At 46.9% G+C, this 15,423-nt stretch overlaps 1 protein-coding gene across 1 annotated transcript in view; it reads right to left on the bottom strand.

The window, feature by feature from the left end:
- The window catches only part of DNAAF11 (dynein axonemal assembly factor 11), a 200,030-nt gene that overhangs the window by 118,160 nt on the left and 66,447 nt on the right, over positions 1-15,423 (bottom strand). Inside the window, exons 2-4 of the mRNA XM_078686746.1 lie at positions 3,952-4,119; positions 1,986-2,063; positions 1,425-1,597 (exon numbers count right to left, since the gene is read on the bottom strand). Of these exons, the coding sequence (XP_078542872.1) occupies positions 1,425-1,597; positions 1,986-2,063; positions 3,952-4,119 (419 nt within the window). The remainder of the gene's footprint in view (positions 1-1,424; positions 1,598-1,985; positions 2,064-3,951; positions 4,120-15,423) is intronic.

Below are 15,423 nucleotides of genomic sequence, written 5' to 3'. Positions count from 1 at the left end.
CACGATCCTAGCCCAATTCCCAAGCAGGGACCCTTATTGGAGAGGTAGCACTACCTCTCCCATCTTGATCTGTGCTCAGAAGACATAGTTACACCCACTGAGAACCTATTTATATGAAACCAGAAAATATTCAGTGTGCAAAGGAAGCTCTTCCTTTGCAGTCTGAAAAATCTCTGGTACTTGAATGCATCAGAAGGGTTTCCTCTGGGAATGCTAATGACATGAAGTTCGCCAGAGGTATATGCAGAGGATGTGAACATCACGTTCTCCACATTATGGAGACTTACCATGCATATTCCTCACCTGAGGCTTGACATAAAATGTAAACATTCCTGGCTTCCATAACAGAAGGTTTCAATTCTATTAACACACAGATGTAATACATATCTCCACCTGATATCAGATGAACCTTCAGGGTTTTTCACCACCCTTAGAGAACAACACCACATAACGCACACATGAGTGTTCTAACATGTATTCATCGTTTAATATAGTTATATTATAAGTTTCAGAATGCTAATGTGTCACTATTTTACTTTATGATCGCCAATTGATGCTATATTTGGTACACATACGATGGATGTGTATTGTTAAGCTTTTTTCACACTGCTGATTGCAGGTTGTGATCAGAAGCAAGAGTGACGTTCTTACTGGAGGTTAAACACACACACATTAAAGGCAGAAAAGAGAAAGGCATGTGTTTTAGTTGTGATCGGACATTATAGAGTGTTTTATGTGATTGGTTGATTTCAGAGTGCTATTGGCATACGTTCCTGGTCTTATAGGAAATGTATTTCTTTCTGAGATGTTGAACATATGGTTTTACTGTTAATTCAAGTCTTGGAGTAGAAATACAGAAAAAAAGAAGTGCATAATACTTGCCTACAAGTCCTTAACTGAACTGAAACATACTGTTACAAAAGCTATGAAAGGTTATATTCTGCCTGTGTGCAGTGATAGTTACACTGAGCTATCTGAGCTTTTCCCTTCCAGAGACTGTTTGCATAATTCCCACATTGGAGGCCAGAACAAGATATCAATCAGTCACAACTGAGACATGGCATTGGAAGCAGAAGGGCATGCAATATCAAGAATAAGTAATGACAATGACTAAATTAAAATAAAAAGAGGATAGAAACCCATGAAGGAAGACTTTAAAAGAAATTCACTGCCAGCTCTGCAGCAATAGACGTTTGTTCTTATATTAGATTTAAATATCCGTAGCTAAATGCACGTTAGGCTTATGTATTTCCGATATTCTGACAAAAAAACGAATTTGTTTGATTTTTTTCTTTTTGAAAGACATTACTAATATATGCCTTGTGGTAAAGTGACCCAGATCTGCAGAGATGAAACACTATCTTCTTGCGAGGGAAAATATGCACATTATTTACTGAAGAATGATTTTCACTAAAAGAACATACCTTCAATTGTTTCAGCGTTGCCACTACAAACTCTCTGTAGCCTTCAAACTCGGTGCAGGGGTTTCCTACCAAGAAAAGTTCCTGAAGATGTATGTTGTGTTTAAGGCTTTCGATACTAGATAGATGTCCAACAAAATTCACTGTTAGGTCAAGTTTTTGAAGTGATTCACATCCTGACAAGGAAAAGAAATATGATTAATATACTTTCGTATGGGTGTTCAGAAATGCAGGTGTGGGTGTGCCTGACTTATTCCGTTGTAGGATGTTTTAGACGTGTTCAGTTGTGTGTATCAATTTCAATGCACGCTGCTTGTGCGAGGTAAATGTGTGTCTACTACTCTTACGTGTCCTCACGAAGAGGGATATTTAATAACATATAAATGCAAGTGTATAACAATTTCGACAATAGGAGTCCAAAGCACAACATTTTCATTCAGAAATGTATTCCTATGGAACATACCATGCTGGAGTTAAAAGAATAATGTAGTTTTTGCCATGTTTATTACCATACTAGCATAGTTCAAACAAAATTTCTGCATGCAAGAATAAAAAATAACTCACCCTCCAAATTCTCAACTATTTCAATGTTATTCAAGGCTAGGTTTAAATATTCCAGCTTCTTTAGTCTGCTTACATTTTCTGGAGAAAAAAAACCGAACAATATTGCTTGGTAGACAAAAACAAAAGACAGACAGTGAAGACAAGCAATATAAACAAAATCATCAATTCTGAGGCAATTTAGCAACAGAAATGACGGTTTTTCATAACACTTTGATTTTATTTAACCTTCTGTCTTTTAAAAATACAATCTAACTGATTTGTATCAAGTCCTAAGGTAAAAAGAAAACTATTAAGAAAAAATGTGTTGAATCAAAATTAAACTTTTCTTCTAATATAATAGTAGACGTGTTCAGTGGAAAGACTTATGATTTCAATTGGCATGTAATAGGCGTATAGCAGCAAAAAAGATAAAAGCAAATATCTAGATTTTCATAGAATTCCACACATTTCCATCTACTAATTATGTATTTGTCTAACTTTTGGGGATTCACCATAATCTCTTGCATCAATCTTGAACCATGACCAAGTTGTACTTCTGCATGCATACTTCACTTCAAAGCAATGCTAGTGTTGATTGTTTACATTAGGGACAATACCCAGGAGAACAAGTGATGGAAAACTACATTAGTGCTTTTTTAGAGTAACTTTTTATGCCGCACACAAAATATTTTTCCAGCTCTTCTCTTTTCCTACAAGTCCAACACCAGATTTCTCCTCAAAAGAAAAATGCAGGCCACTCTCCCTCAGTCGTACAGTCTTCCCTCCATATGCGCTATATATGCACGGCGCACAAAAATGGAAGATCCCTGCTAGGGCTTTCTTAAAACTGTGCTGGAGGAAGTATAATTCTGTATGCCATACCAGTATCAAGTGTGAATCACAGATTCATCCTTACTCATACACCAGCTTCTGAGGTGTTGCTTTTTTATTAATAAATATGATTAATTATAGTTTAGGTGCCTTTTAGTTACTTTCCCAAAGTCAGAAGGAGACAACATCTCAATGTAAATGTGCCCGTTCCAAATCATCCACGTGTTAATTAAAATAAGAGAAGGCCGCACATTAGCGATTTTGAAAGTGACCACGAGTGCTCCAAGCTCAACACTTTCATCAACGGACATCTTTGTGAGTTCAGATGTATTTGCAATATTCTAAACTGATGCTAGCAGTCATCTATGTCATATGGGGTGCTGCTCATTGGGAGAGAAAAACTACAGCAGAATCACAGTCTAAGCAAAAGAGGAGATAACACCTGCCCTTACCATCAGCTCTAGGCTCTGTCTTGTGTGGACGGCAATGGGAACTTTTAGTATAAGGAAAATATTTGATTTAACATTATCTGCATCTGGGAATTAATTTCGGCTACGCTTGGCCTGCACTTGCCCTCCAGCAGACAATGTTTTGTGAAGGGCACTGTCCTTTATGTATTTTAGGCATAGTTGGTAAGTAGAAGTGTGTCTGACCCAATTTAATCACAAAATATTATGTGGCATGCCTGTACACCATTTTTAAAATGGTATTTGTAGTCTTCATTAAGACGTATGTGTCATTTTCTTTCCACATTTCTGCTCAGCGATGCCTGGTGAGCCACCTGAACACAAACAGTTCAATTTAAACACTTGCAACCGACAGACGTGGCCATACTGGCCCAAAGCAGAGGGAGAAGAGGGTGAGAACAAAATATCAAAATGGAGGATGCATTAGGATTCAACTTCACCAACCAATAGAACACAGCTACATTTGGCATTCAGTGCACAATTCGAAAATTGGATAAGAATTAAATATTTTGTTTAAAGACTTAAAACGTACGCTTTAAACTTAACAAAATATGGAAGTTAAGAACAAATAACTTCTGAAACTGAGAATAGGTAATGCTCATCATTCTAATGAAAAGTAATTGAACATTTCAATGCTATCGTTATGCGATAAAATCATAGTAATTATACATTCATTCCGTTCAGCTTACCTATTTTTGGAATTAGGTTATTTTGTAGATATAGAATTTTTAAATCTCTACACCATTTGTCAATATATTCGATCCTTTCTATTTCTTGTTGGTGAAGAGAGATTTCTTCCAGTGAAAAAATTTCACAGTTGTTATGTTCAGCTCGGCGTCTTAGAAGATCTTCTGTGACTGAAAGAAACAGATTTCATTTCTATTAGTAAACCATTTCAACTGTTTCATTTCTTTCTTTTAGTTATCATTTATGCCCTTTAGGCGTATATTTTTTTTTAACAATTTTCAGTGCTTAGGCCATACTCGAAGGCAAACAAATAAGGCAGATGTAACTGTAAATTACAAATCCTGATAGACTTAGGGTTTACCAGTTTTTCTAGTCACAAATGCCTATTGAGATGGAAAGTTGTAACTATGGGTTGAAGGGCGAAATGGAATGTGATATTGTCCACGTAGTGAACATCCAAACGTCATACCTTTGAAGGCAGTTAAATATTTTCACTGCCTTTCCCCACAATCACTGCACTTCTTTACTAATGCCTACTACAAGAGACTTGGAGAGCCACAGCAGGACCCCTATTTTTTCTAGCGTTGTAGAAAAGGGGATTTTCCCATATTGAATCTATTTAAAGAAACAAAGAGGAAAAACGGTGTAACTGGACATGAATTCCAATATTGTGCACCGGATCTTATGACGTGGACATTCCTGTTATAGGAACAGAACAGACTGGCATACCTCACGGCCCTTACTTCTGTGAATCAACAAAATTAGTAAAACTACACAAAATGTTTACAGACTCACAGACTTATTGTTTTGTGAATAAGATATGGATTGTAAAAGGAGTGCAACATTTTTAATTCTTTGAATCAATACTAAGCAGACATCTCATAACATATCAAATTAAATGGTTCAGGAGAGTTTCAAAACATCCAACAGATCCCCCATATGAAATGAAATTAAATAAAAGGTAATCAATGACAGATGAGTTATTCTATTGTTGTTGCATAATTTAGTGCTTCATGCACTTATCGATAATATTTACTGATTATACGATAACCATATTAATATGTGTGCACCATATTAATAAATTGTCAGTAGGTGGCTGCATTTACCTGTAGTGAAAGCCACATACATAATCATAGTTTATACTCATGTTAACGGTACCAGGTTGGTCACCATGTTTTCCCCCATAATATTGAACGGACTTGTGCTTATGCCTCAGCCACTCAAATTGCTCATTTAATGAATGCATTGCAAGTTTCATGTTCATCTCTCCTCTGAAGGTGTAGTATCAAGAAGTGCTCATCAGTTAAAATAGGGCTTTGTTTATTGTTGGGAACTGTTTGATTAGCTAGGCTAATTGAAATTTGGCCCGGGACATGAAGTGTGTGGAGATGGGAGAGCACCTCCTGTACCAGGCAGACCAAACTTTTGCTAATTTCAAGTCTGTGCAGTTGTGTACCTCTTTGTCGGACCATGGGAACCTGGAGAGTCTCCTGATTGGACCATCCAGAGGAAGTTGGTGAGAAGAATCTCCCAGAATCTTCTATATTAATTGAGTGTTGTTTAGAATAGTTTAGCAGATCCCGTCTTGACTTCGCTGGGAGAAGACCTTTCTCAGACTCTGCGGATTCCCCTGCCCAGGGAATTAAGCTTTATGCTTGAGTACCTGTGCCTTCCTCTCAAACCTTAATTTGGTTCCTCTGAATTTCCATCACTTTTGATGCTTTGTTTAGAGTAAGGAAATGTATTCATGGAACCAATTAACATTATATTTTGTGTACTCTAAATTATTATAGTTTGCATCTTTTGCTTATTAAATTATACAAATTCAGACTGCACAACAATATAGATATTCATAATTTTTGGATAAATTGACTTACCAAATGACTGATTGGTAACGTTTACTAATTTCGCTTATAAAACCTTCATGTTTTGCAAATCATTGTTGTTTTTGTGGAGTCAAAACTTTCTCCTGTTATTGAAATGTGTTGCTGATGCTAGCTCCTTTCATACGCTTTCAGTTGACAACCAAAAGTCCATATGACCAGTGCAGACTCCTGTATAATAACTATACTAGAACCTTCAGATATAAAGAGATCTGCTGCATCAGCATCAATTGCCTACAACTTTACAATCAACTAATAATAATCACATACAAATAGCTCAGCCCTAACACTCCAGTTATGCCTTATCTTAACACTAAGTAAACAGAAGCATGGTGATTTGAAAACCAATCTCCTTGAGTTTCTATGTCATTCATTCATGTTGCAGCCATTAAAATGGAGCAGGAATGCTGAGCCTGCAACTGTCAAATATTAACTACCCAATAACTTGTATGGAGATAAATCCATAAAGTAGTTCTTAACAAAATGTACAGTTCCCACATACATTAAAGAACACTTTTCCTAAAAAAAGGAATGGGGGTCGTTATGGGAAAAATAACAGTAGGGCTTTGTTGAACATAATGAATAAGAACTACCATTCTACAAACCATGGGGCTGTTGTGTGTTTACAGAGGGTGAGTGTTTCATACAAAGTCGAATCAAAGACTTTTGGTTTTCCAAAACCACTTGGAAAACTTATTGGAAATGTATACAAAAATTGAGGGCCCTGATACAAACAAACGGGAAAATAGCTAAAGAATTTAGTTTGCCGAGATATACTATAAAATGGGGTTCACTCTCACCTATGTAAATTGACCTAGTATTGCTCCAGTGAAGACAGGTAGTGTACGCAGGGGCTTCACATTTTGTGGAAACATTTTTCACTGTTTTGTTTTGAGACACCTTTTACATGGCCAAGAACTGTCAGAACTTGAGAAACCCGTGTTCAATTACTCGTGGTTCACAACTTTTTCCAGTGCACCTTAGTTGCTCTCAGCATATGTGTTAACAGCATTCTGTCCACCTGAACCATATGAATGGCCACTAGGTCTTTCAAACATTGAATACTGGTGATCTCATCCTGTAGTATAGAGAAAGTGAGCATCCCTCTTATGTGACTGAGGACACCTCTCAGCACACCCCTATTTAAATACAATCCTATCAAATATAATAATACATAGTTCTTTCAGTCATATCACAACACCAACACTGATCCAATAGAGATACATTTTCTGCAAACGCAGAGGAGAATATTAACACTGAAACATTAATTTGTATGCAATATATCTATGAATCATCATCCTAAAAATGTTCACAGTATTCTGTATGTGTATATGTATTAGGTATTTATTAAGTGGGTATTTTACGCATAGGTCTCATAGCGAAGGCAGATATTCAGAGAACCAGAAGGGTAGGGCAGAGTGCTAGAATAGCCAGGTTTTGAGGGCTTTGCGGAATTTTTTGTGGTCGGTTTCCAGGCGAAGATGTACAGGCAGTGAGTTCCATAGCTAAAGATCATCCCATTCCTTATCAGCAATATCTCTGCCCAGGGGCAAGGACCAATGCTTCTGTTACCTCTTCCTCCCTCTCAGTCCCACTTCTTTTAAGATCACTTAAAGCTGTGGTATCCCCTGGAGCCCACCTGTTGGTGGGTAATAAAGTATTAGCAGCCTAGCATCTACTACCTCAGGTTGCAATACCCAGTGATGCATTTGCATGCATTGACACACCCAAAATCTTTTTTTCTTTTACAGGTGTCAAAAGATTTGCTAGATCCCCCATCTAACATGTCTGTAAGAGTTCTAGAGTGACCCTGCCTCCATCTCTCAAAGTTATTCCCTATCACCAATTTTACATTGTAGGTGTAGGAATTATGAGGAAAATGTACTAAGTTTAGTTGTAACCCGGGAAGTTCCGGATCGACTGACCTGTCTTCAAAGGGATAGAACTATATAGGTTCTTTTGTTTCTGATTTAATAAGATCAAAGTTAGGCCCCACAGTGCTCTCAAACCCATAGCCTGATCCATTTTCTAAGAATTTCTTTTTAGATTCCCTCACGGACCATACTGGTAGAAGGCTGATAAGAGTTAGGCACACTAATCTGCCTTTCTGCCATTTTTTTTTAAATTATTTTATTTTGGAGTATTTTAGAGCGCAAACAAGACTCGTGAGGGTATCAGAGCGCTTTACAGGATTGACAGGTGGTATAAACAGACTTTGGATGGGTGGATATAAATGGGATAAGAAAAGGTAGATGCATTATACAAGGAAAGAAATAATAGGCAGTAACATATCCCGGATACAGTTGGGATAAAACAGTTAGATACATTATACGAGAAAACAAGCTGTCTCAATTCCCAGATGGGATGCCCAGAAGTGCTGGGTAGTTATCATCTGAAACAACCATGGGTAATGCTGTAATAGAAGGAGAAACAGAGTCGCTGAGGTGACTGAAATGCAAGCGTTAGGAGAGGAATTTGCCCATGAGGAAATTTTTGGCCTCTTTTTTAAAATGTGCCAAAGAAGGAAGTCTTCTGATGGTGGGCGGGAGTGAGTTCCATATTCTTGGGGCGGCCCCAGAGAAGGCCCGATTGTATGTTTTTTTTCTCCGCAAGCGTGCTGGTTGGAGCAAAGGGTCTCTGGCAGACGGTGAGTTTCTGGCTGCTCCGGATTTCAAGAATTTCCGGGCGAGAAAAGATGGGAAATTGGAGTATAGAGCCTGGTGAGTGATGCAAGCCAGCTTAAGTTGGATTTTGGCCTCGAGAGGAAGCCAGTTTAGAGCTTTACGGTGGGGAGAGATATGGTCGAATTTCTTTGAACCTGGCGATGGCATTGAGGCAGGCTTTCAATGGGGCCAAAGATTTCTTGGGTAGACCTGAGAGGGTAGAGCATCCATATTCTAGTCTGGAGATGACTAGTGCCTGGGTTGCTATTTTTATGTTGGGGGTGTCTTAGGTAGCTGAGGTGAAATATGGCAGTTTTGACCATCGAGTTGATATGGCCACGCATATTCAAGTTGCAGTCTAGGGTTATTCTCAGAGATTTAGCAGAGTCCACAATGGTAGGAGGGCAGTTTAACGCTGTGATAGCCTTGATCCATTCCTGAATGTCTGAATTATTTTTGGGTGGGGAGATAAGGAGAAATTCCGTTTATTTTGCATTAAATTTGACCTCGGTGCCTCTGGGCCGGTCACTCCTCCACGCACTGCGCACACTCCCCGTGGGTGTGCCCTGCTGTCCGTTCCCGCCGCTGCTCGCAGCTGTGCCCCTGACCACGAGGCGTGGTCTCTGCTTCTGAAGCGCAGCGCCGCCTCTGCTGCCTGCGTGACCTTTTCTTTTCCTGCTTCTGCCTCTGCACTCTGGTCTGTCCCCCCTGTGTTGGGACTGCTTTCCCCCGCTTTGCCCAGCTTTTTTCTTCCTGCCAGTCTCTTGCCCAGTCCGCCGCTTTTCCCGCCGTTTTTTCCCGCCGTTTTTACTCCCGCTGTGCCCCCGCCACATCCCCGCTCCCCGCCGCTGATCCCCTGCGGCCCCGCCCCCCTCCACCAGGAGCCTTCCCATTCGCCGCCCCGCTCCCGCCTCCCAGCTGCCCCTCCCTCCCACTGGAGCATATAGGGAAGAGTGCACGCAGTGGTGACCTGTGACCTCTGTGCCTCTGGGCCGGTCACTCCTCCACGCACTGCGCACACTCCCCGTGGGTGTGCCCTGCTGCCCGTTCCCGCCGCTGCTCGCAGCTGTGCCCCTGACCACGAGGCGTGGTCTCTGCTTCTGAAGCGCAGCGCCGCCTCTGCTGCCTGCGTGACCTTTTCTTTTCCTGCCTCTGCCTCTGCACTCTGGTCTGTCCCCCCTGTGTTGGGACTGCTTTCCCCCGCTTTGCCCAGCTTTTTTCTTCCTGCCAGTCTCTTGCCCAGTCCGCCGCTTTTCCCGCCGTTTTTTCCCGCCGTTTTTACTCCCGCTGTGCCCCCGCCACATCCCCGCTCCCCGCCGCTGATCCCCTGCGGCCCCGCCCCCCTCCACCAGGAGCCTTCCCATTCGCCGCCCCGCTCCCGCCTCCCAGCTGCCCCTCCCTCCCACTGGAGCATATAGGGAGGAGTGCACGCAGTGGTGACCTGTGACCTCGGTGCCTCTGGGCCGGTCACTCCTCCACGCACTGCGCACACTCCCCGTGGGTGTGCCCTGCTGCCCGTTCCCGCCGCTGCTCGCAGCTGTGCCCCTGACCACGAGGCGTGGTCTCTGCTTCTGAAGCGCAGCGCCGCCTCTGCTGCCTGCGTGACCTTTTCTTTTCCTGCCTCTGCCTCTGCACTCTGGTCTGTCCCCCCTGTGTTGGGACTGCTTTCCCCCGCTTTGCCCAGCTTTTTTCTTCCTGCCAGTCTCTTGCCCAGTCCGCCGCTTTTCCCGCCGTTTTTTCCCGCCGTTTTTACTCCCGCTGTGCCCCCGCCACATCCCCGCTACCCGCCGCTGATCCCCTGCGGCCCCGCCCCCCTCCACCAGGAGCCTTCCCATTCGCCGCCCCGCTCCCGCCTCCCAGCTGCCCCTCCCTCGCTCCGCCCCCCCCACTCTCCTCTTATGGCAGAGTGGCCAACGCGCAGCGTGCACGCGCAGCGGGCACGCCGATTGTGCGCCGAAGGCGCGCCAAAGGTAAGCCCGTCTGCGCCTGGACCGCGCCCAGGGCCAGGAACCCTGGCCCTCGCAGACCCCAGCCCTCCCGCCGGACCTACGACGCCGCCACCATCAACGCACTCAACACCGGCCGAATCCCAGGCTGTAACCGAGCCACCCCGAAACGGACCCACGGACCCTTCAGCTGCCACGCCTGCAAGTTCACCTGCATCCGGACCTGCCCCGCACCAACACCCGCCAAGCCGAACAGCAGCAGCAACCACCTGAAGTGCATCCTCCTCAACACCCGCTCCGTCCACAGACACGCCATCGAACTCTGGAACCTCCTCGACACCACAGCTCCTGATGTCGCCTTCCTCACGGAAACCTGGATGAACGACTCCTCAGCGCCCGACATCGCCATCGCCATCCCAGAGGGCTACAAGATCATCCGAAGGGATCGCATCAACAACACAGGAGAAGGCATCGCCATCATCCACAGGGACACCATCCGCATCACGACCAACACCGATGACACCCTGACAACCGCCGAACACCTGCACTTCCAGATCCACACCGACCCGAAGACCACCCTCAGAGGCACCCTGATCTACCGACCCCCGGGACCACGCACACAATTCAGCGAGGACATCGCCGACTTCATCAGCCCGCAGGCCCTCCCCTCCGCTGACTACATCCTCCTGGGGGACATCAACTTCCACCTGGAGAACAACAACGACCGCAACACCATCACCCTGCTCGACAACCTAGCCAACCTCGGCCTCAAGCAGCTGGTGTCCACCCCCACCCACCTCGCCGGACACACACTCGACGCTGTCTTCTCATCCAGCAAAGACATCGCCTTCAGCCACGCCACCGGACTCCACTGGACGGACCACAGCTGCGTCCACTTCACCTTCAAAAGAGCGACGATCCACCACCACCTGCAACAGGTTGCTCGAAGAAGCTGGAACAAGATCACAGCCGACCAGCTCGCCGCGTCCCTGAGCCAGCACCCTCCCTCCAGCTCAGCGAACCCCAGCCAGGCCGCCGACAACCTCACGAAGTGGATCAGCAACTGCGCGGACGAACTCGCCCCACTGAGGACCCCGCCCAGCAGACCCGGCAGCAAGAAGGCCCCATGGTTCACCGACGAACTCAAGAGCTCCAAGAAGAACTGCCGAGCCCTCGAGAAAGCCTGGAGAAGAGAACCAACACCGGACAACATGACCACCCTCAAGCTTGCCACCCGGAAGCACCACCAACTGATCCGCGCCACCAAGAAAACTGCATTCAAGGACCGGCTGGACAACAACGCACACAACAGCAAGGAACTCTTCAACATCGTGAAAGAGCTCTCCAACCCCAACGCCGGAAACAACGACATCACCCCATCGCAAGACCTCTGCAACTCCCTCGCCTCCTACTTCCACAACAAGATCGCGGACATACACAACAGCTTCAGCACCCAACCGACGCACGCCACGACCGAACCACCGCCCCCCACCACCACCCTCCGCGCCTGGACTCCGATCAGCACCGATGACACCGTCCGCATGATGAACTCTATCCACTCCGGATCTCCAACTGACCCATGCCCTCACCACGTCTTCAACAAGGCCGACGCCGTCATCGCACCCCACCTGCGGGACATCATCAACACCTCCTTCGACACCGCCACCTTCCCGGAGAGCTGGAAGCACGCCGAACTCAGCGCCCTACTCAAGAAACCTACAGCGGACCCCACCAAACTCAAGAATTACCGCCCCATCTCGCTCCTCCCATTTCCAGCCAAAGTGTTATGTTATGTTATGTTATTAGTTCATTTTTATAGCGCACGGCTACTCAAAAAGAGTGTCCCGGCGCTTTTATTGGAGAAGGCAAAGAAGCTGCAACATAATAACATAACACCAAAAGAAAGACTAAAAGAGCAGTAAGCCAGGAATTCAAGAGAGAACGGCTACTGAGTAAAAAGCCACGTTTTAAGGCCTTTCCTAAAAACCAGCAAGCTAGTGGCTCCCCGCAGGGCCAGCGGCAAAGAGTTCCATAGCTGAGATGCCAGCAATCCAAAAGAGCGCCCGCCAAGGCGCGCTTTCTTTACCCGAGGGACAACAGCAAGGTGCAGGGATTCCGATCTCAGAGATCTGGTCGGATGATAAAAGACCAGTCTCTTTTGAAGGTACTTAGCTCCCCCCTTGTGAAGAGCTTTATAGACCAAGGTCAGAGCCTTAAAGGCGATCCTCTTGCGGATGGGCAACCAATGTAACGTTACCAGCAAGCCCGAGGCACTAGAGCGCCTACTAAGGCCAAAGATTGCCCTAGCCGCGGCGTTCTGCACCACTTGAAGGCGCTGCAGCAAGAACTCTGGAAGGCCCAGGTAGAGAATGTTGGAATAATCCAACCTGGACCCAATCAGAGCCTGAACTGTCAGCGTCCTATGTTCCACGGATAACAGAGGAAGAAACCTCCGCAGCATCCTAAGGATGCCAAAGCACATGCCCGACACCCCTAGGATCTGAGATTTCAAGGTTAACCTGTTATCCAGCTTCACCCCTAGATTCTTTGCAACCTGAGAGGAACAGGATGGAGGGAACATATCCCGTGGCCACCAAGTCTGCCAGACGGGTTCGGTGTCACACCCAAAGAACAGTACTTCGGACTTGTCGGAATTGCACTTAAGGCTGTTTAGATGGAACCAATGAAAAACAGCCCCAAGGCAATCCCGAATACTCTCCCCATCAAAGTCGCCTCCTCTCGTACACGAGAAGAGGAGCTGGGTGTCATCCGCATAGGATACGATCTGGGCACCATGCGACTCCACCAGTGCCGCCAACGGGGTCATAATGATGTTAAAGAGGGTCGGGCTCAAAATAGAGCCCTGAGGGACCCCAACTCCCAGAGGCGGCATCACGGCGGAATCAGGCGGGGCCCAGATCGTCTGCCGGCGGCCGGCAAGAAAGGAAGAAAACCAGTCGAACACCGTCCCCCGTATGCCTATCTCGCGAAGTCTTGCGAGAAGACCATCATGGGGAACGGTGTCGAAAGCCGCCGACAGGTCTAACATCACCAGCATGACTTTGCCCCCAGAGTCCAGAACCCCTTTAATGGTTTCCGAAACCTCCAGGAGCGCAGTCTCCGTGCTAAGATGGGGACGAAAGCCCGATTGGGTGGCGTGCAAGATCTCATTAGATTCAAGAAAATTGGAAAGCACGCCTTGAACGTGCTTTTCCAGAATCTTCGTGAGGGCCGGCAGCAGGGAGATGGGCCTATAATTGACTGGGGCCTTCGGGTCTAGGCCAGATTTTTTAAGCAAGGGTATCACCATCGCCTGCTTCCAGGTTTGCGGGACCACACCTAGCCTCAGCGAAAGATTCAAAAGCGGATTAGCCAACGGGTTGATCACCTCCGCGACTTTCGCTAGAAATTTAGCCGGGCATGGGTCAAGGGGAGAACCCGATTTTAAATTGCCCATTAAAGCCAGGGAGTCCGGAGCAGAGATTGGAGGAAACACACTCAACGTCACCCTAGGCCCAGCCTGTGGCAGTGTGTTGATGTCACGTTCAGTTTGGCCCACAGACATTGGTACTAGGAATGACTCCTGGATGCGTTGGATCTTGCTCGTAAAGAAATCAGCAAGATCCGCAGCCCAGGTACCAGATGGTTTTTGGTCCGAGGTGTTCGACCAAGGTGAGGTAAATTCTCTCACGATGGAGAATATCTCCTTGCAAGAGTTGGAAGCAGCATCAATTCTCCTGGCTAGATACGCTTTTTTTTCCAGGCGAATGTCCCGGTGATAAGCCTTGACCACCGTTTTATAGGTCAGCTTGGCAACAGTGTCATATTGTCATAAAGTCATCGAGAAGACCGTCAACAAACAGCTGGCCGCCTTCCTCGAGACAAATGGATCCCTCGACCCCTCCCAGTCTGGCTTCCGAGCCAACCACAGCACCGAGACCGCCCTCATCGCTGCCACCGATGACATCCGAGCCCTGATGGACAACGGAGAAACAGCGGCCCTCATCCTCCTAGACCTCTCCGCGGCTTTCGACACTGTCTGCCACCGCACCCTAGTGCAGCGCCTCAGCAACGTCGGAATCCAGGAGAAAGCACTGGAATGGATCATCTCCTTCCTCGACGGAAGAACACAGAGAGTCCGTCTACCACCGTACAAGTCAGAGGCCACCGAAGTCATCTGCGGCGTCCCTCAAGGATCCTCGCTGAGCCCCACCCTCTTCAACGTCTACATGAGCCCCCTCGCGGCCATCGCACGCCAGCACAACCTCAACATCATCTCCTACGCGGACGACACCCAGCTGATCCTCTCCCTGACCAACGACCCCGCCGCCGCCAGAGCCAACCTTTACGAAGGGATGAAAGACGTAGCCGAGTGGATGACGACCAGCCGCCTGAGACTGAACTCAGACAAGACGGAAGTCCTCATCCTGGGCTCCTCGCCCTCCGCCTGGGACGACTCCTGGTGGCCCCCCGCCCTGGGCACCGCACCCAAACCGACAGACCACGCACGCAACCTGGGCTTCATCCTAGACTCCTCCCTCTCCATGACCAGACAAGTCAACGCCGTCTCCTCGTCGTGCTTCAACATCCTGCGCATGCTACGGAAGATCTTCCGGTGGATCCCCACCGAGACCAGGAAGACGGTCACCCTGGCCCTCGTCACCAGCCGTCTGGACTACGGCAACGCCCTCTACGCCGGAACCACCGCCAAGCTCCAGAAGAGACTCCAGCGGATCCAGAACACCTCAGCCAGACTCATCCTCGACATCCCACGACACAGCCACATCTCCGGACATCTGAGTGACCTCCATTGGCTCCCCGTCAACAAAAGAATCACCTTCCGTCTCCTCACCCACGCACACAAAGCCCTTCACGATCAGGGCCCGAGCTACCTCAACAACCGCATCAACTTCTACGCTCCCAAACGCCACCTCCGATCAGCCAGTCACGCCCTCGCCGCCGTTCCCCGCGTCCGAAGAGCG

The sequence above is a fragment of the Lissotriton helveticus genome, chromosome 4_1 (genome assembly GCF_964261635.1).
Source record: "Lissotriton helveticus chromosome 4_1, aLisHel1.1, whole genome shotgun sequence".
NCBI classification, from domain to species: Eukaryota; Metazoa; Chordata; class Amphibia; order Caudata; family Salamandridae; genus Lissotriton; species Lissotriton helveticus.
The sequence above is the reverse complement of the archived record's forward strand: the minus strand, read 5'-3'. Positions and strand labels throughout refer to the sequence as shown.